The sequence below is a fragment of the Mirounga leonina genome, unplaced genomic scaffold, assembly GCF_011800145.1.
Source record: "Mirounga leonina isolate KUSES-001 unplaced genomic scaffold, KU_Mleo_1.0 Mir_413, whole genome shotgun sequence".
Lineage (NCBI taxonomy): Eukaryota > Metazoa > Chordata > Mammalia > Carnivora > Phocidae > Mirounga > Mirounga leonina.
In genome coordinates, this window is record NW_023270734.1 from 4,091,518 (window position 1) to 4,112,207 (window position 20,690).

At 37.5% G+C, this 20,690-nt stretch overlaps 1 protein-coding gene across 1 annotated transcript in view; it reads right to left on the reverse strand.

The window, feature by feature from the left end:
- Nucleotides 1-3,332: 3,332 nt before the first annotated feature.
- The window catches only part of RAB18 (RAB18, member RAS oncogene family), a 33,436-nt gene continuing 16,078 nt past the window's right edge, over nucleotides 3,333-20,690 (reverse strand). Inside the window, exons 3-7 of the mRNA XM_034987225.1 lie at nucleotides 15,664-15,725; nucleotides 10,632-10,704; nucleotides 9,088-9,206; nucleotides 8,949-9,015; nucleotides 3,333-5,113 (exon numbers count right to left, since the gene is read on the reverse strand). Coding sequence (XP_034843116.1) covers nucleotides 4,938-5,113; nucleotides 8,949-9,015; nucleotides 9,088-9,206; nucleotides 10,632-10,704; nucleotides 15,664-15,725 — 497 coding nt within the window. The 3' untranslated portion in view covers nucleotides 3,333-4,937. The remainder of the gene's footprint in view (nucleotides 5,114-8,948; nucleotides 9,016-9,087; nucleotides 9,207-10,631; nucleotides 10,705-15,663; nucleotides 15,726-20,690) is intronic.

Consider the following 20,690-nt stretch of genomic DNA (forward strand, 5'->3'; position numbering starts at 1 on the left):
TGGAATTTATTGGCTCACATCAGTAGAAAGTCCATAAGTAGGGCTGATTTCAGGTCCAACTTGATCCAAATGTTCCAGATTGCATCAGGGCTCCAACTTAGACTCCCTCTCATTTTTTTTGGTACAGACCCAAGGCTGGCTCCTTTATATTAGAAAAACTAGTTGCAGCAAGTTCAGAACGTGAATCTTCACACCACACTATCTCCAAGATGGTGTCTTCTTTCAGCATTCCTAAGCAAGCCTCACCAAACATCTTGTATCTAAGCAGCCTGAGCTGGGTCAGGTGACTATCCTTGAACCATTTATTTTGGGGGATGGGGGAAGAGGAAGAGTTAGTAGCAATGGTTAGAGGTAACCAGGCCAACCCTATGTAGAGCTGGGGGTGTGACAACCCCATCTAAACCACATATGTGAAGGGAGGAAGCTGGTTATCCAAAGAAAATACGGGTGGAAGTGAATGCTGTATGGGCAACCACAACATACATGAGCAAGGAATTATTAAAGAAAACAATACAAATATCCAATAAAATATTAAAACTGCCAATCTCACTAGTAATTAAAGAAATACAAATAAAATTACATAATTTGTCGCTTACCAGGTTAATTAAAAAAAGTATTATGTGTGAGAGATGCGGGGGTGCAGGACTGAGAACAGGTGCACACACAACTGGAAATGTATGTGTTAACACAACAGCTCTAAGAGGCACTTAAGCAAACTTTATACCACAATCAGAAACAACATGGATTCCTAAATATGAAACAAAAAGCTAACAACAAATAGTAAAATTTAAAGCCCCAACAGAAATTGACTCCTTTTTTGTTGTTGTTGTTCAAACTGGTAAAATGCTCCCATTTTTGGGGGGGGGGGATCAGATATTCCTCGGTAAATCTGCATTTATATTCCTTAGCTCCAAGTCTTGACTTAGCCTATCTGTTTCTTTCTATTTACTTCTTTCAACATTCTTAGACAAAACCCAAGATGGAGTCTCTAGTTAATTACCCAAGCAATAGCTGGGGTCAGAACTAGGGTAATGTCTTCCAGAAACTGATTAAAGGCTGTTTCCCAGGACTCCTGGGTGGCTCAGTCATTAAGCGTCTGCCTCCGGCTCAGGTCATGATCCCAGGGTCCTGGAATCGAGCCCCACATCGGGCTCCCTGCTCCGCGGGGAGCCTGCTTCTCCCTCTCCCGCTCCCCCTGCTTGTGTTCCCTCTCTCGCTGTGTCTGTCAAATAAATAAATAAAATCTTTAAATAAATTAATTAATTAAATAAAGGTTTTTTCCCTCTATCTAAACAGACAAAAAACTTTCAAAGTATGACTAGTGAAATGGAACCCAAGATACAGAAACATAATACTTAAATATTGAGAAGAACTACAATCCAGAGTACCTAGAGGATTATCCCAGTTCCCTTGAAAATATGAAAAACTATACACTAAACTGTGTTTAAAGATATTATGGATATGAGGTAGGTCTGTGCCATCCCACAGAGAGAAAAGGTAGTGGTATAAGGATTCTTTTATGAGCTATGGGGTCAGTTCCACACTTGTACAGAGTCACATATATTTCTTGAGTATGCTAAGTACAATGAATCAAAATCAAGTTCAATTCCACTGTGTTCAATTATAAAGTCAACTCCAAGTGTGAATCTGTAGACAGGGCAATTAAGTACTTGAAACGAGAACATTCCCCCAGATTTCAATTCTGAGCAAAAGACTATTCCCAGATTTAATTTTTCTCAGGTCCAATTACAAAGTTAAGGTCCCATACATCTCCTGATCTTGTATCTTTCCTAAATCAGAGATTTTCATTCCATCCAAAGAAGGAAAAGGACTAAGAGACCAACCACTCTACTACCTTAACTTTTAGATCAAATGACTTACCTGGTTAGTTTACATCAATGGAATTTACTTTATAACCAAGAAATCTGACTTACTTCTATTACACATAACAAAAAAGTGATTTAAAAAACATGAGGGAATGCCTTTAATCCTGCTGTGTTAAAACAAAAGAGCTAGTAACAAAGGAGTGGTGGTGGAGACCATAGACTGAGATGGTATAGGCTTGTAAGCCCCTTGCAGGCCCAGATCATTTGAGGACTGCATTGAGGTTAAGGACGGCCAGGCAGGCCTAGGCCAGGAGGAGAAAATGTTCTCTTCCCCTTACCTCATGTTGCAAGGCCTAAATGCCTGGATCAGCAGGAAGTGGCTCTTGCCTAGCTTAAATTGTGTCTTTCTAAACAGAAGTGTTCTTTCTAAAGACAAAGAACATGTTGTCTCCAAAGGAAGGATGGCTAAGAGAATTCTTTATTCTGCAAGCATAAACAGGATGTTGTTCTTATTGCATTTCGTGTATATTTCACTTCACAGATGTTGGCTTGATACTTTAAGTATACATTGTTATGTTTATCTGATCTCTGCGAGTATATAGCTATGTGAGAAATAAACGGCAGTATGCAGTTGCAAGTGCTGCCTTTGCTCTGCATCCCCTGTGTCCTGGTGATTTCGTAGACCCTTACCCAGGGACCCCAACGCACTAGACGTTGACAATAGACTAAATGAAAAATGCCTTCACTGGAATCCAGCTCCATCACTGATGAAAGTTTGTAATCTTTGGGGAGTTACCTAGAAAACCTGTATTTCATTATCCTCATCTTTAAAATGGGCATAATAGGTTTACCAAGCAGTTTCTTAAGGTTGCTGTTTAATGAGGTTTAATGAAATAAATAAACCAGCTCTTAGAACATCTGGTACCAAGGAAGCTTTCAATAAATGTTAACTATTACTCTTAATATAAATTGAGTATTTATTTATTTGTTTAGGTCTGTGTCAGTACGCCTAGAATTCAAAGCACTATATTCTAATATTTCTAATTTGCACCATCTGCAAAAGGCACTTTTAAACTATTTCAAATGATTTGGAAATGAAGAATTAACAAAATCCTCAGCTATTTAAGTGACTAATTTCAGGTATCATAACTACTTCACTTAGGAAACCTCCACTAGGAAATAAACTTGCAACAAAATAGTAAAGTGAAAGCCATATATGAGAAACTGAACACTATATTCAGATGTTCCTCAGCCCATGAGAGTGATAGGGAAATGTAGAATACCTCCTCCACAAATGCATCTAGGGAAAGCAGGCTATATTTATTTCAAAAACTATAAAAGGTTACAATATAAATCTATCAAACAAAATTAGTTTTTAAAAGTGACTCATATGTATCCAAATTTTGACCAAATCAACACAACAATCCAATGCACAAGATTATTATATAGCTCAAGGAGCAAAAAGCAATAAACAGAAATAAATGTCTTGTCAATACAGACACTACATAAATATACAAATCTACAGCTTTAATGTAACACAAACAAATCGTGAGTACATGTGTTAGCTACCTTTCTCCAACAGTAAAGGAGTAAATGTTTTATATTTAGTAAATACATATATAATGTATAAAACCTTTAATCACATGTAATGTGGTCTCACAAGTGTGAACCAAGTAGAATGTAAGGTTTTCTTATGTGAAGATGTACAGTTCAGAAAGAATCCAACCTGAAGTAAATCCACTATCACAAGTTATTGCAAAGGTGACCCAGGAAAAAAATCTATCATTTGCAACTGTATACAAAGAACAAACTGCCCAGAAATTAATATCAGAAATCTTACTGAGGGGTATCATGGTAACCTGCTTGAAAGGACAAATAACTTACTTGGGGGCTTAATATAGCAGATAACAATGTTAAATTAAATAACACACGAGTGAAAAAAATAGGCAATGTATAATAGCAAGAGGTTAGAAAACTGAATACTGTGGAAAAGATTTATTAGTCTGTACAAGTTGGTTTTGATAAACTATTGGCTACTTGTTACAGTAAATTACCAAGATTTTCATTGCAACAGTATTTTCCCACACACATCAAAATCTGGAAGCAGTATGTCTCTCGTATTGTCATTTAGTGTTCTATTTTTCCCAACCCTCAAAACACAGATATAGGTTTCTGAATATCAATTAGCCATTTACGGAAGTCATAAGATACAGATGTTCATAAACATGACACAAGCTACAATTGAGGTACCTGGACAAACACCACCAACATTTATGGAAAAAGGTGTTGGTTTTTAAAGTGGTAAGGTAAGTACTACATGAGTTACATAAACACACTATTCTCGTCCTTCCAAAACCAAAATGGGGGAAAACCTTATTGTCATCCTGCCAAACACCACATAACTAAAAATGCTGCACAAAGGGTTAGAATCCAATGTACATATCACAGAGTTAAAACTCCAGTTAAGCAACTGAGCTACTCATTAAAGAAAATTTAAAAGCAAGACCAAACTTCTTAACACATCAATGCTATTTTAGAAGCATCATCAGAACAAACAAAGATTTAATTATAAATTGGCCTGGACTGCGTCCTGTAGAGAATTTCGCTTAGTACTAAAAGAGAATCTGTCGGCAAACATCCTACAAAAGCTATGGAATCATGCTCTGTGTTATTCCTGAAAGGAAATTTGCCAGGTTCGATGATACCTGAATATCTCCCAGTGGTTCTGGGAGTTCTACATACCAATTAATTCAGTAATTGATAGAGGAGTATTTAAGCAAAGAAGAGACCAAAAGTAGACCTTGTATCAACATAGACTAGATAGGTGGATTTTTTTAATCACATGATAAATGTAAATCATAAAATCAAATGTACTTTAAAAAGTACACCTATTTTATGTTACATAAAAAAACTGTAGACTGCAAACTGTGCATGCTTACCATAACATTGTACCTGGGAAAGCCGATGAGTGGGATTTCTTGCAAATATTTACTGCCATGATACAAAACAAATATGTGCAAACTGCAAGGTCCCTAAAATAGCAGTTAAAGTTTATATACAGAAAGATGTCACTATCTGATCAAATATGCAAGAGATGGAGTTTCCCAGAGTTTATAACATAGAACAGTAACCACCACAGGCTCCTCCTCCAGGGCCTTCTTCCCTGTGTGTCAGTTTGACTCCTTTATTCTGGTTCTCACTTTCCCACAGTCCAGGCGTCTGAATGATCTTTTCAACAAGTTCCTCAAAGGCACACTGTACACCATCACAGGTTTTTGCACTTGCCTCTAAAATTGAAGAAAAAATGTCAGAGTCTATTCTTTTCTGGTCATATCCGATGTTTTCCTGGGAAATTATTATGGCATAAATATCAGCCAGCAGTATATGCAGAGGCAAATGAGCAGTTTCTCCCCAGAGGTTTAATATTCGTGAATTTGCCCCAACTCTCAAAGCTGAGCTATTCAAATTCTATCCACAAGAAGAGTGGTATATAAGCCCAGGATTTTGTGATAGACTTGTACACTGTAAAGACCTACTCAAATATTATGCCAAAGTTCCTTCTTAATTTTTCAGTTAGTTCTTAAAATCAAACCCCAAAACAGATTATCCCCATTTCAGAGTAAGGAAATTCAGGCTCCAAGCTGAACAATCTGGCTCTTCTGTGCCTGCAACCAAGCAGCTATAGGTGACTGGATAAATGATATACAACCATGGACACTGGTCTCCTTTTGCATTTATGCTCCCCATGAAACTCATGTGGACATTGAGCCCTGCTCCCCAATCCTACCTTTCCCTAGTAATTACCTTTTTCACTATCTGAGATGACTCTCATTCCTTTATTGTAAAACTCCTCTATCTCAGCTCATGACCTAACTTTATGTTGAGAAAAACAGAAATGATCTGACAGGAGCACTGATCATCCCACCAAGAGAGTCACCAACCTGTCTGCATTTGTAACCTTAGGCTCTGCCTTCGCTCCTGTGACAGTGGATGAACTGTCCCTGCTGCTATCTAGGAGCATTCCCTTTTCTACTTCTCGGATCCCATCCCTTCTCATTCACTGAACAATCATGTGTCCTCACTACGGGATCACATCAGTCAGCTTTAAAAAGCCTGCCAAAATTACTGTCCATCTTACTAACCAACCAAGTAACCAACTACCCTGCCTTCCAGCCCACACACTCTTCTAGAAGCCACCCAGGTTCTCTACTCTCTTTCAAAGCAAAATTGTCATCAAGAGTTACCTATGTAAGCTGTTTCCACTTTCTTATTTCACATTTTTTCTTCAGACTCTAACTGACCCTTGAACAACACCAGTGTGAACTGTGCAGTTCCACTTACACATGGATTTTTTTCAATAAACACAGGACAGTGCTGTAAAGGTACTTTCTCCTCCTTATGATTTTAATAACATTTTCTTTTCTCTAGCTTTACTGTAAGAATACAGCATGTAATACACACAACATACAGAACACGTGTTAACTGACTTTATCAGTTAAGACTTCAGGTCAACAGGCAATTTAGCAGTTCAGTTTTGGGGGAGTCCAAAATTATACGCAGATTTCTGACTGCAGGGGGTGTGTCAGGACCCCTAACCCCACATTGTTCAAGGGTCAACTGTACTCTAACTACACTTTTGTTCTCACCACTCCGTTGAAACTTTTTTTTTTTTCAAGATTTTATTTATTTATTTAACAGAGAGAGACACAGCGAGAGAGGGAACACAAGCAGGGGGAGTGGGAGAGGGAGAAGCAGGCTTCCTGCCAAGCAGGGAGCCCGATGAGAGGCTTGATTCCAGGACCCTGGGATCATGACCTGAGCCAAAGGCAGACGCTTAATGACTGAGCCACCCCAGCGCCCTTGGTTGAAACTTTTCTTTTAAAAAATACTAGCGGGGCGCCTGGGTGGCTCAGTTGGTTAAGCATCTGCATTCGGCTCAGGTCATGATCCCAGGGTCCTGGGATCGAGCCCCACATCGGGCTTCCTGCTCAGCGGGGGGCCTGCTTCTCCCCCTCCCTCTGCTTCTCCCCCTGCTCATATTCTCTCTCTCTCTCTCTGTCTCGAATGAATAAATAAAAAAAACCTTTAAAAAAAAAATTAAAAAATACTAGCATTCTCCATCTTGTCAAACCCAATGTCTTCATCCTAAATGCCAGAGACTCAGAGTTACCCCTGATTGCTCTCTTCCCTTATCCTCAATACCCAGAGTCCTGGGATCGAGCCCCGCATCGGGCTCTCTGCTTGGCAGGAAGCCTGCTTCTCCCTCTCCCACTCCCCCTGCTTGAGTTCTCTCTGTCAAATGAAAAAAATAAAATCTTTAAAAAAAAATACCCAATCTATCAGCAGAGCCTGTCACCTTTACCATCCAAATATCTCCTGGATCTGCCAACCTTCCAGAAGCCACCCACAACCACTCCCATAGTCAAAGGCACAGCATTATTCATCTGGGCCATAACAAGCCTCTTGCTTCTGCTTCTCATGGACCATTTTCTGTACAAACAGGTCTTTTTAAAAGAATATCAGATCACAGCACTACTCCCCTGCTTTCCACACTTAGAATAAAATCCATTTCTTTACCATACCCTACAAGGCCCAACATGACCTTTTAAATTTCACCTCCCGCCATCACCACCTTTGCCCCCAACATACACTATGCTCCAGCCCACAGGCTTTCTTCCTATCCCTTAAACACACTAAACTTGTTCCTACCTCAGGAAATATTTGCTATTCTCTCAGCCTGAGATGTTCTCCCTCTAGATCTTCATTTTATGGATTCTTGTTCAAATGGCACTACCTCAAAGAACTTCCCCTAATTACCTCCCATCCCCATCATACTCTCTCTCCTTCATAGCACTACTTACTTATTTAAGTCTGTTTCCTCTACTAGAATGTAAGCTTCATGAGGGCAGGGACTTTGTCCATTTTGTTCATCTGTTTGTTATATTCTCAGTGTTCAATAAACGTTTACTGAACTAATGTATCAAAATGAAGGACACCCAGCAAGTAAACAGAAAAGGTAGTACTCAATTCCTTTCTAAAATTGCCTATTACCTTCCACTTATAGCACCCTGCTTCTATCTATAGATGATGTTCTTTTATTTCCATTTCCTAATTCCTAAAAGATCCTAACAGTGGAATAGCTAAATCAGTAATTCCTAAAGCTGGCTTCACATCAGAATCAACTAGGATATTTTTAGAAACTGTCTTCCAGGCCCAGTTTCAGACCTGTGACAAGGCCCAGGGAACCTGTAACGTTAAAAAATCTCCACAGTGATAGAGCTTGTCCACTTTTCTAGACAGGGGGTCAACAAACTTTTCCTGTAAAGGACCAGATGATAAATATCTTAGGCTTTGAATGCCATATGGTTTCTGCTGTAACCACTGAACTCTGCCATGAAGCATAAAAGCAGCCACACACAGCATGTAGATGACTGCACAGGTAAGGTTGTGTTCCAATACAAATGGTAGAACCACATTTGGCTCCATGCTGTAGTTTGCCAAACCTCATTTTACCATGCTTCTCAAGTATTAATGTGTATTCAAATCACATGAAGATCTTGTTAAAATACAGATTCTAGGGATGCCTGGGTGGCTCAGTCGTTAAGCATCTGCCTTCGGCTCAGGTCATGATCCCAGGGTCCTGGGATCCAGTCCCGCATCGGGCTCCCTGCTAGGCGGGAAGCCTGCTTCTCCCTCTGCCTGCTGCTCCCCCTGCTTGTGCTCTGACAGGTAAATAAATAAAATCTTAAAAAAAAAAAAAATACAGATTCTAATTCCGAAAAGCTGGGTTGGGACTGAAATGAAGCATTTCTAACAAACTCCCAGGTGGTACCACTGCTGTCAGCTCAAGGACCAGCAAGGTACAACTAACACTGGGTGCCCGGCTTTACTGAATGCCACTGTATCCTGAGAGGAATGATCTGTGTCCTATACAAATTCACATAATGAGATCCGATTTTTTTTTTTTTTACAGAAGGAAAAATGAACCTGGCTCTACAGTTAGCACAAGAAAATGATGAACTAAGTACATACATTTTACTGTTCATAAAGAGAAAAATGTAGCAAAAACTCCATTTTAAAATTCCTCATTAATAATGAAAGGATAAATGTTCACACACCTACCTATAAATAACATGGAATGCTTTCGTGCAAATTTCAGGCCTTCGTTTCTATCGACTTCACGATTTTCCTAAAAGGTAAATATAAAGATTAAGAAAAGCTACCAAAATACAGTCAAAATGCCAAGTGTCTGATTTCTTACCTTATCAATTTTATTTCCAACTAGCATGTTTACTATGTCATTTCTCGTGCAGTACGTTTCCAATTCATTTAACCAATTATCCAATTTCACAAAGGTATCTCTTCTTGTGACATCATAAACTGAAATAAAAAGGGTCACTTATTAAATAAGCATTAAAAGTAAGAAGCAATGGCATTATATTTCTGATATGTCACTACAAGCTAATCTTTCTAGATAGGCAAGTCTGTTTCTAAGCCTTCAAATGCTTAACAATCAGTATCTACTCAGCCAGATGGAAGAAACAAGTGTATTAAAAATAATAATAAACATATACATACACACACTTCAATTTTATTAAGACACACTGTGAGAGAAATGGAATTATATCCTGTGTGATAACTGAAAATTAATTTAAGCAAAACAACAGCTGTTCCCATTCTTAACAATAAAAGACATCCAAAAACTAAAACATTCAGATACAAATCTGTGGCAAAATACCAAACTTTTTTCCATGGATTTAAACATCTATGACCTTGTTAATTTGTTTCTTACAAGGACCAGAATTTCAACTTTGAAAAAATATGTAAACTTAACGGATAAGATCCTGATTGTCTCCCTGTTATCACTTTCATCTTCCATCCCACTGCATTAAAATATATTAAGAGCTTATTAATATAAAGACCTTATTAACTTAAAGTGCTTTCTAGGGGCGCCTGGGTGGCTCAGTTGGCTAAGCAACTGCCTTCAGGGCAGGTCATGGTCCCAGGGTCCTGGGATCGAGCCCCACCTCTGACTCCCTGCTCAGCGGGGAGCCTGCTTCTCCCTCTCCCTCTGCTGCTCCCCGGCCCGTGCTCTCCTGCTCTCTGTCAAATAAATAAATAAAATCTTTAAAAAAAAAAAAGGTGTTTTCTAAACTTAAAGATGCTAAACCAAAATAAGAGTTGCTGTTAAATTAATGAAATGAACCTAAAACCTCACTATTTATGACATAATATAAAAAGACAATTTTCCCTAAAATTGTCCAATATTTATTTTTAAAAGTTTTCCAGGAATATTAGTAACAAGTACTTTTCAACAACTTACAATGAGAATCCACATTTGGTTTTTAAATTCTGTATGATTATGAATCAACAATGCTAAGTGCTTTGTTATACTTTTTAGGACTAATAAAACAGATTCAACTAAGCAACTAGCATGCTTCTTCCTTTATAAACGCACAGCAAATGTTAATGCACTGCTGACTGAAGATCAGTTTCTGGTAACACTCCTCAGACAGACCAACTACATGTGGATTAATCCTCAATTACGTCTTCATCAACATGTGCTTTTAAACCAAATAAATTGATCTGATCTTTATCTTTTAATGGCTAGACAAAGGCCTGAAAAGAAATTTTGAAAGTTTAAATATTCATTAATATTAAATGAAGCTAATATAACTTCAAGTTACATAAAGGTACCCCTGAAGAAAAATAAAAACTTACTGACCTTCACAGATAAGGAAAATCAGAAATTGCAATAATAAAACAACAATATTTTTAAAGCAGTATTGTAAAGTAAAACCTTACCTAATATAACACCTTGTGCACCTCTATAATAGCTGGGAGTTAATGTTCTGAACCTCTCTTGACCAGCAGTATCCTAAAGGTGACAACCAATTATTACTAAATTTAAAAAGTATAAATAATATTAAGAGTAGAGAGTCAAACAGCATTATTAAAAATATCCATGCACAAGCTCATTTAAAACTTGAAATTTAAATTAGATGCGTTCTCTTACTGAAAAGTGTTACATAAAATAAAATTAATAAATACTGACTCATCTCTAGAAAAATGCATTTAAGTAAAAGGGTATTTTTTTAAGATTTTTATCACACGTGAAACCCATTTCCTTGAAAGCCATGGTTCTCAACTTCAGAAGCACAGTGAAATTTCCTGGGAAATGAAAAATTCCAATGCCTGGGTCCAACCCCCACTGATTCTGGTTTAATTGGTCTATGGTAAGACAGAAGTTTTCAAAGTCTTCCCGGGTGATTCTAATGTAGAATCAAGGTTGAGAACCACTTATTTTTTTTAAAAGAGAATGACAGGAGTGTCTTATTTTAGGTAAGCAATTTTTAGGTTGGAGTCTTAAAAGTATTTTCTCTGTATCTTCTTTTAGGAAAATGCCTAAAACCAAACCACTTGCTATCACATGTTTCTGACACATAATTGGGGGAGAGGAACATTAAGATGTACACCAGCTAGGAAGTGCAAGTTTTATGAGGAAAGAGACTTCATCTGCTTAATCATCAGTTTAACCCCAGTGCCTAGAGCGATTCTTGCCACAGGACAGTTGCTCAACTTTCCTTGGAAACCAACCAGCCAACCAACCCAAACTAATTAACAAGTCTGTACTTCTGGACCGGGTTCCTTCTGTCTTCTTTCTACCATCCTTGGACTGTGGCTTCAAGATACCTAAGATTATGCAAAGCAGCAGCTGACAAACGGCTCCCTCAGCCCACCACCTGTCTTATTAAATAAAGTTTTACTGGAACACAGCCAGGCCCGTTCGACGATGCACTGCCACATGGCCTGCCTTTGGATTAGACTAAATATTTACTATCTGCCCTTTAAGAAAAAGTTTCCAGTCTGCTAATATCAAATAACCTGAAGAAAAGTGAAGACATATGTCAAACATCAACTTAGCTGCCAGTCTCATAGCTATAAATTCGAGCTTAGCTATGGGGCAAGCAGAAGCTCCTTCAGACATAAAACATGTTAATAACCTCTAAGAGGTTTATAAGATTGGAGAGGCATTTTAAACCAGCAGTGACAGGCTCCAGCTACTTATTTTCCTACTTACGTACTTTCTTTCCCTGGCCAAAATAGAGACTGCTTTAATAAAAGAGCAATAGGTAGAGAATATATGAGTAATTTATGGCCCCAGAAGAGAAACTTAAGAGGAAAATAACTTTCAAAGTAAACCACTTTGCAAATCTACTACTCTTCCCCAGCTACGCTTTACATAAATGCAGAATGTCCTTGCTTCCAGATTCTCACCACTACAGAAACAGCCCCTACCCCTGCCATCTTGAAGTGAAAAAATTAACAAAATTAAACTTTCTAAACAGATAAATTTATGATAAAAATGATTTCTCTCTTTACAAAAATTCCCTTTGCTTCAAAGTTTCTTACAAAACCTCTGATATGTAAAATTACTCAATTTGCATGTTGACTCAACTTTTCAAAAAACAGTAATATAAATTAAAGGTGCATAAAGTGAAGTGTACTTACTATCTAAAGCAGATTATAATTTGGATAATTTGATATAGGTTAGGGCAAGGACCAAGCAAGAAATATTTTAGTCACAAGATTTTTTGTTATAACAGAAAAATTCTGTTTTCATAACAAAACCGTATCCACACTATAATAAATTAATTTCCAGAAACAGCGGAAGCATTTGAGTATGAATTTTGTTTCCCTTGATATTCACTGAGATCAACTTCAGTAACTGCTCTGATGAGACACAACATAAAAATCAGAACTGCGGAGTGCCCTGGGCATCCGACTCCTGATTTCAGCGCAAGTCATGATCTCAGGGGCCTGGGACAGGGCCTGGGATGTGGGGCTCTGCGCTCAGTGGGGAGTCTGCTTGGGGATTCTCTCTCTCCCTCTGCCCCTCCCCCCTAAAATAAATAAATAAATCTTTTAAAAATCAGAACTGTGATTCTAGTTAAAATATCCATGAAGCCCAGTGTTTTAAAAATAAAGACTAGAGCAGGGCGCCTGGGTGGTTCAGTTGGTTAAGCGTCTGACTTCAGCTCAGGTCATGATCTCAGGATCTTGGGATTGAGCCCCATGTCAGGCTCCATGCTCAGTGTTGAGTCTGTTTCTCCGCCTTTACCCCTCCCCCTGCTCAGGCTCTCTTGCTCTTTCTCATAAATAAAATCTTAAAAACAAAAAAAAGAGTAGGGCAAAAAAAAAAAGTATGTTTAATGTTAAAATACTACACGATTGACACTTTACACATAAATATTTAAATTAGTCCAGCTATTTAGAGTCTTGATTTTTTGGATCCACTTATAAAAATGTTTAAGTAGGTATGATAATTTGAGCAAAAACCCTCTGCCACAATATTGGATAAGGATATATTACACCTATAAAATTTATAAGCTTAAATAGTCAAAAGTTAAGATTTTTGCTTGTTTTTGTTTTCAAGATAGGAATTTGCAACAACTGTAATAGCATCCTTGTAAGATAAGAAAAGAAGAGCTTATTATCTGTCGTTTTCTTCTCTGACGGGAGAGGAGAAAAGAGATTATTAAAGACAGAAATGGATAAAGGACAAGGAAGGATCTGGAAAGGCTAAATATTAAAATGTGGGAGGGGAAGTGAGGGCAGGATCTAGAGAAAAATAGCTTTAGAGGTGCCAAGCAGGCCGTGATGTGTGAGTGGCACTTTTGGGAGCAGTGAGGACAGGGCTGTACTTGATTATTCTATTTGACTGATCCTAGGAGGAGCGTCCAAGCAGGAGAGGAACTGATTTATACATATATATATATATATATATATTAAAAAAAAAAGAAGAAGAATTAGAGGAAACAGTGGATTCATGTATTTCTATTTATGAGTGAGGAGGCTTCCTAAATATGACATAACACCCAAATTCATGGAAAAAAAAAAAACTGGTCTGACCACAAAAATACTAAAACCTTAGTATAGCAAAAACATCTCTCCCCACACCATCCATACCCCATACACACACTCACTCATCCTAAACAAGATTTGAAGGCAAATGACAAACAGGAAAAAAATATTTGCAGCATATGACAGAGTTAGTATTACAAACACACACACACACACACACACACACACGAACATTAACATTTGGGGCACCTGAGTGGCTCAGTCAGTTGAGCTTGACTCTTGATTTAAGCTCAGGTCATGACCTCAGGGTTCTGAGATTGAGCCTCTTATTTAAAAAATATTTATACGCCTATGATAAAGATGTCACCTCAGTAATACCTGCCAACCTTTTTATTATACAGGAACTAAAAAGTAAATTTAAAAAACCTCTTGCATAAAAGAAAGATCTCACGGAAACCACCAAGCCTTAGATCCTATTCTAACATGTATATCTCACAAAACAGTAGCAAGGGCATAAAAAAGTGATAAATTCAACCATGAAAAGCATATGGAAAATCAGGCTCCCACTTTTGTACAGGAAGGAGCCAGCATTCTTAAACTGTTCAATATATTTTATTATGGCCTAGTCCAACATTTTCCAAATTGTTTTCTGTTAGACATTACTATTCTTATTAATATCATAATTATATTTTGGGGAGGGGGCAAATAGGCTACCAATCATGTAAAGTATTGAATGTTAGAAAAAAATTAACAGAAAAACATGAGACACACTTACACAGTTACTTGTTATTTGGGTTAAAATGTGTATTAGAAATAATATGCCATTCAGAGAATGCCAGGAAAATGAATCAGATCATACAATACATGAACACTTCCTGTTTCAATCTGTAACTGATACCCAAACACTTACTATTTAATCACCATGTTGAAGTACACCTCAATGTGATGACTGCTAACCAGTTCTAATTATCACATGTAACAAAAATGTATTTATATATTTACTTATCATAGTATATGTGGGAATCAGATATATAAGAGCATATTTTTATAAATTATATATGTAATGTAATATATTACAATCATTTAGGTATATAGAGAGAAGTAGGTAGGTAGGTAGGAGTGGGAGAGAAACGGGCAGACAGAGACAGACACTGAGCATCTTGGACGTTTCTGACAGTTATTGCTATTTTATTCAGTCAGCACTATCATGAAAAGGTCTTAGGAAAGCAACATGTATCAGAATGTTTGGGTTCACAGTCAAATGAAAGGACAGTAAGTAAAGACTAGGCACTGATATTAGAAAATAAGTCCAAAGTTGGCAAACTCAAATTTCTTGAATATACTAACATACTAACATGAAAAATACTTTTTTTCCTGAGCATCACTTCATCCCCTTCTCCCCAACAACTGCCTTCAGTGTTAGCTGAGTATACACTGTCTTCTTAAAACTTTAAAGAAACTATTCAATAACAATAATCCTTTCTGGCAGATAAGATGATTTTTCTATACTTTATTCTGCTTTTAAGTATTCTTAAGGGATTATAGGGCGCCTGGGTGGCTCAGTTGGTTAAGCGACTGCCTTCGGCTCAGGTCGTGATCCTGGAGTCCCGGGATCGAGTCCCGCATCGGGCTCCCTGCTCAGCAGGGGGCCTGCTTCTCCCTCTACCCTCTTCCCTCTCGTGCTCTCTGTCTCTCATTCTCTGTCTCGCAAAAAAATAAATAAAATCTTTAAAAAAAAAAAAGTATTCTTAAGGGATTATATATTTTAAAATTTTGAGTAAGTGAAACAAGTCTCTGCCTCATTACCCAATTATAAGACATAGCCATTTATTGTTTATCCATTAACCAACAAATTGTCCAGAAGTTATTTAATACAAATTGTTTACCTCTAGAACTCTACACACATCAACTTCTGCTTCTTTAAAAAATACAAGATGAATATTTATATAAAATACATTTTTAAAACTCTTACCCAAATTGCAAGTTTAGCCTTATTTCCATCCACTGAAATTGTTTTCACCTTAAAGTCAACACCTTGAAAAAAATGAAAATGTTGATAAGCATCCCAGTAAAATAATACTTTTAAAATCAATTACCAAGAAAACAAGAACACAGAAAAGCCACTTTATCAAATACCCGAATTCCACACCCTAAATTCTTGGAGTTATGGATGTGAAAATTAAAAAAAAGTGTCAGTAAAGTTCAGCAGCTTAGGATTTAGTTAGGATAAATGAAAACCAAATGCTTGCAGAATTCAAAACACTTACCTACCTGTACTTGCCTGAAAAAAATAAAAATTTTAATGGAAAAATAAACTTCAGTGTAAGGTGATTAAGGATGCACATTAAAAGCCAAGTGCTGGAATTCACAGTGCTCATGTAGAGAAGACTATCTATGGCTGACTCTGGATCAAGGCAATTCTCTAAGGGGCTCCAAATGCAACTACACTCCATCATTAAGAGTTCTGCCCACAGCCAGCCAAACCCCTAACCCAGATTCTGACTGTAAGCAGCTTGGTAAAAACATTAAAGGGCCACTTACTCCTTGTCTTATGAATTCTTTGTTTTTATCCTAAAAAACAGTATTCATTCTATATAACTTTATCAATGATCCCTTGCTACTGCACAATTGCAAAAGAATTTACACACAAAAACATCTGTGCCCAATCCTCTAAGAATCTTCTTCATAAGTGAAAGGAGGAGTGCTTAAAGTGCTATGAAAATCTTCTGTAAGTACTAATTTATGTAAAGAGAAGAGCTCCATAAGAAGACATGTAAGGTTTTACTACAAGCCCCCCTCCCCCTCCAAAAAAACCCTCTCCCTTTCCAGGAACAGGAGTTGACACATGCCATCTGGCTTAAATGAACAGTAACTGCCCACATGTCTTTAAAGAGTATCAAAATTAATGTGCTGTCTACTCCACTGGCCAGAGGCAAAACATTAGCTCAAGAAGCCTGGAAAGAAACTTTCAAAAGCCCTTATTAGCTTGTCACAATTAATTCAGAACAGTCACAAGTAAGATGAACAGCACCCTCATACACTAAATGCTTACGAGAACACCTGTCACCAATATGGAAATACATGAGTAATTCTTGGATGATTTCTGGTGATCCACTACAAACACAAATTACATAATAAAAATGCACTTTAAAATATGCATTATACCACGTCTTTCTGTATGCCAAAGATTAAAAAAAAAAAAAAGTTTGTGTTTTGGGCTAGAGTGATAAAGGAGCTGATAAAGCCATACCTAGAATCATGGGCAATTATGACAGTGCTAATAACATAGTCCAAGGAAAATTTAAGTTAAAGTTTCTATGCCGCTAAACAAACAAAAACCTCCTATTAAATAATCTTGTATTCACCAGGTCTAGATAAATAAATATTATGCCACACCATTTATATAAAAAGTATGAAGGGTGCCTGGATGGCTCAGTCAGTTAAGCATCTGCCTTTGGTTCAGGTCATGATGCCAGGGTCCAGGGATGGAGTCCCACATCGGGCTCCCTGCTCCGTGGGGAGCCTGCTTCTCCCTCTGCCTCTCTCTCTCTCTCATGAATAAAATAAAAATAAAATCTTTTTTAAAAAGTATGAAATTATTTACATTTTATTCATAATACTTTAAAAACAAAACAAAGCCTGAGAAAATTCAGATGAGGGAAATGGTTCTGACTTGGTGCAGGTACTAAATTAAGGCCACTGTAGACATTACATAGAGAAAACCTGTCATACACACTCTCCAGTTAAATTCTCAAAGTTTTTCAGAGCATAAAGAACTTTTTTTTTCCCTAATTACTCCAGACAACATGCTCAAGGGCAGACTGGCTTTTTGCTAGCTATCCAAGAAAAGAAACTCACGGTTCCCAAAATGTTTTTGTTTATCTCCCTCTCCCAATCTCCTTCTTCTCTTTTACAATTTCCTGTTTTTCATATATTTCTTGACGGTCTAATGACGGTCTCTGTCATATGTATCATTAAGTTACTCTTCTGAGATATTAGATCTGAAAGTGACAGAGCACATCCTCAGGTAACAATGCCCACTGGCATCCTACCATCAAAGTCAATACACACAGGCAGCCTAAAAGGGCACCCCATCTGGATCCAGACCCTGCAAGTCCCCCATTTCATCTTTCCTTTGTCCCTCTGGTGAATCTCCTATGCAGACACTGAGCTTTTTAGCTTTCATCTGCTCAAATTGCTTCTTCACCAAGTCTGGTTCTTCTGTTTTGCAAGTGGCTCTTAATTTGCTTTTAAAGGTGGCCACAGTAGGAATCTTTTTAATAAATCTGACTTTGCCAACTTCTTACTAGATTTGATTAAACTATCTTTTCAACCTCTTCATGTGGATGACAAGGAGCTCCTAACAGTTTGAAGCTGAACATCTAGAAAAAAACACTCCTGTGTATCTCCTCTACTCTCCTACAACACTGAACACTTCTGTGACCAGATATTCTCTGACTCTCCAGGGACATCAGTGTCCTACAATTCAATTCAGTCTGATACAGTCAGATCCCACAGGGTAAGGGCTAACTAATAATAAGTCCTATAAGACTGCTGCACTCCCATTTCAGATGCCATCCCAAATCCAGGTTGTTACCTGTGCTTCCGACCACCTGGCTATTAATCAAAGGTTCCCACAATCTCCTCCCTTAATTGGATTAATTTGTGGCTCACAGAACTCAGGAAAAGTTGCTTACTAGAGTATCATCTTATTATAAAAGGATATAACCCAGGAACAGCCAGATGGAGGAGACAAATAAGGAAAAGTATGAGGAAGGGGCACAAAGCTCCCATGCCCTCTCCGAGTATGCCATCTTCCCAGAACTTCCACGTGTTTGCCAAAACAGAACTCTCAGAACCAGTAAATTTAGCATTTTTATGACGGTTTCATTATTTAGGCATGATTGATTAAATCACTGTCCTTCAGTGACTGAACAAAATCTCCCATCCCTCTTCCCTCTTCCCTCTCCCCTCTCCCGAGGTAGGAGAGGAAAGAGTAGGACTGAAAATCCCAACCCTCTATCACATGGTTGGTTCTCCAGGCAACCAGCCTCCATCCTTAGAGGCTTTCCAGAAGTCATAGTACTAACATAAATTCAGGTACGGTTGGAAGGGGCTAGTTATGAAAAACAAAAGACATCTTCACTGCTTTGATCAGTTAAGAAAATCAAAGGGTTTTAAAAACTCTCTGCCAGGAACCAAATATGTATTTCTTATAAATCACAATATCCACAGAAGAACTGTCATTTTGGCTTTTTCTTATTGTTCATTTGGGCTTGCACTTTTAATACAATATTTAATTCAGTTTTTTAAATAAAGTTCTCTCAAGCGCATATGAAACATTCTCCAGGACAGACCATATGTTGTCTACAAAACAAGTACTAATAAATTTTAAAAGACTAAACTCATATGAAGTATTTTTTATCATAATCTAATGAAACTAGAAATCGGTAATAGAAAGAAAACTGGAGAATTCACAAACATGTGCAAATTAAATAACACCCTTTTAAACAACTAATAGACCAAAGAAGAAATCATAAGAAAAATTAGAGAATACTTTGAGACAAATGAAAACACAGTACACCAAAATTTGAGATGTAGCAAAAGCAGTGCTGAGCGAAATTTATAGCTATAAACACATTATAAGAGAAGAAATATCTCAAATCAATAACCTAATTTTACACCTTAAGGAACTAGAAAAGAAGAGCAAACTAAGGGCTATAAAAGGAAGGAAATAATGAAGATCAGAACCAAGATAAAGGACAAAAGGAATTGATACACAACAGAGAAAAATCCATGCCCAAGGCCTGGTTTATTTATGCCTGGTTTGTTTGTTTGTTTGTCTGTTTGTTTATTTTAAAGATCAACAAAATGGACAAGCTTTTAACTAGACTAAGGAAAAAGAAAAGACCAATTACAAAACTCAGATATGAAAGTGGGGACATTACTAATTTTACAGACAAAAAAAGATTATAAGATAATATTATGGACAATTATACACCAACAAGCTGGATAACCTAGATGAAATGAACAAATTCCTGAAAACACACAATTGACAAAATCGACCTATCAAGAAAAAGAAAATCTGGGGCCCCTGGGTGGCTCAGTCGGTTAAGCGTCTGCCTTCAGCTCAGGTCATGATCCCAGAGTTCCAGGACAAGGACAGAGCCCCACATGGGGCTCCCCGCTCAGCAGGGTGTCTGCTTCTCTCTCTACCCCTCACCCTGCTTGTGCTCACTCTCACTCTGTCTCTCTCTCAAATAAATAAAATTAAAAAGAAAAAGAAAATCTGAAGAGACCATAAGTAATCAAAATCATCCCAACAAAGAAAAGCCCAGGACCAGATAGCTTCATTGGTAAATTCCACCAAAATTTAAAGAGTTAACACCAACCCTCCTCACTTTTCAAAAAACGGAAGAGAAAGGAACACTTCCAAGCTCATTCTAGGAGGCTAGCACTATTCTGATACCAGAGCCAGACAAAGATGGTACAATCCCAGAGGAATACTGATGCAAAAATCCCCAGCAAAATACTAGCAAAGGTAATTCAGCATCCTCTTAAAAGGATTATACACCACGATAAAGTGAGTTTTACCTCCATAATACAAGATTGGTGGAATATGAGCAAATCAATCAAAATAATATATCCCATTAAAGAATGAATGGGGGGAAAAAACACATGATCATCTCAATTCATGCAGAAAAAGTATTTGACAAAACTCAGCATCCTTTTATGATAAAAAACACTCAACAAACTAGGAACAGAAGAAAATTTGATGTTTCCTCAAAAAGCTAAAAATACAATTACCATATCATGCAGCAATTCCACTCTTATGTATATACCCAAAAGAAGTGACAGCAGAAACTCAAACAGATACTTGGACAACAATGTTGATAGCAGTATTACAATAGAAGGCTGAAGCAACTTAAGTGCTCAGATGAACAGATAAACAAAATGTGGTTTATACATATCATGGAACATTATTCAGTCATAAAATGG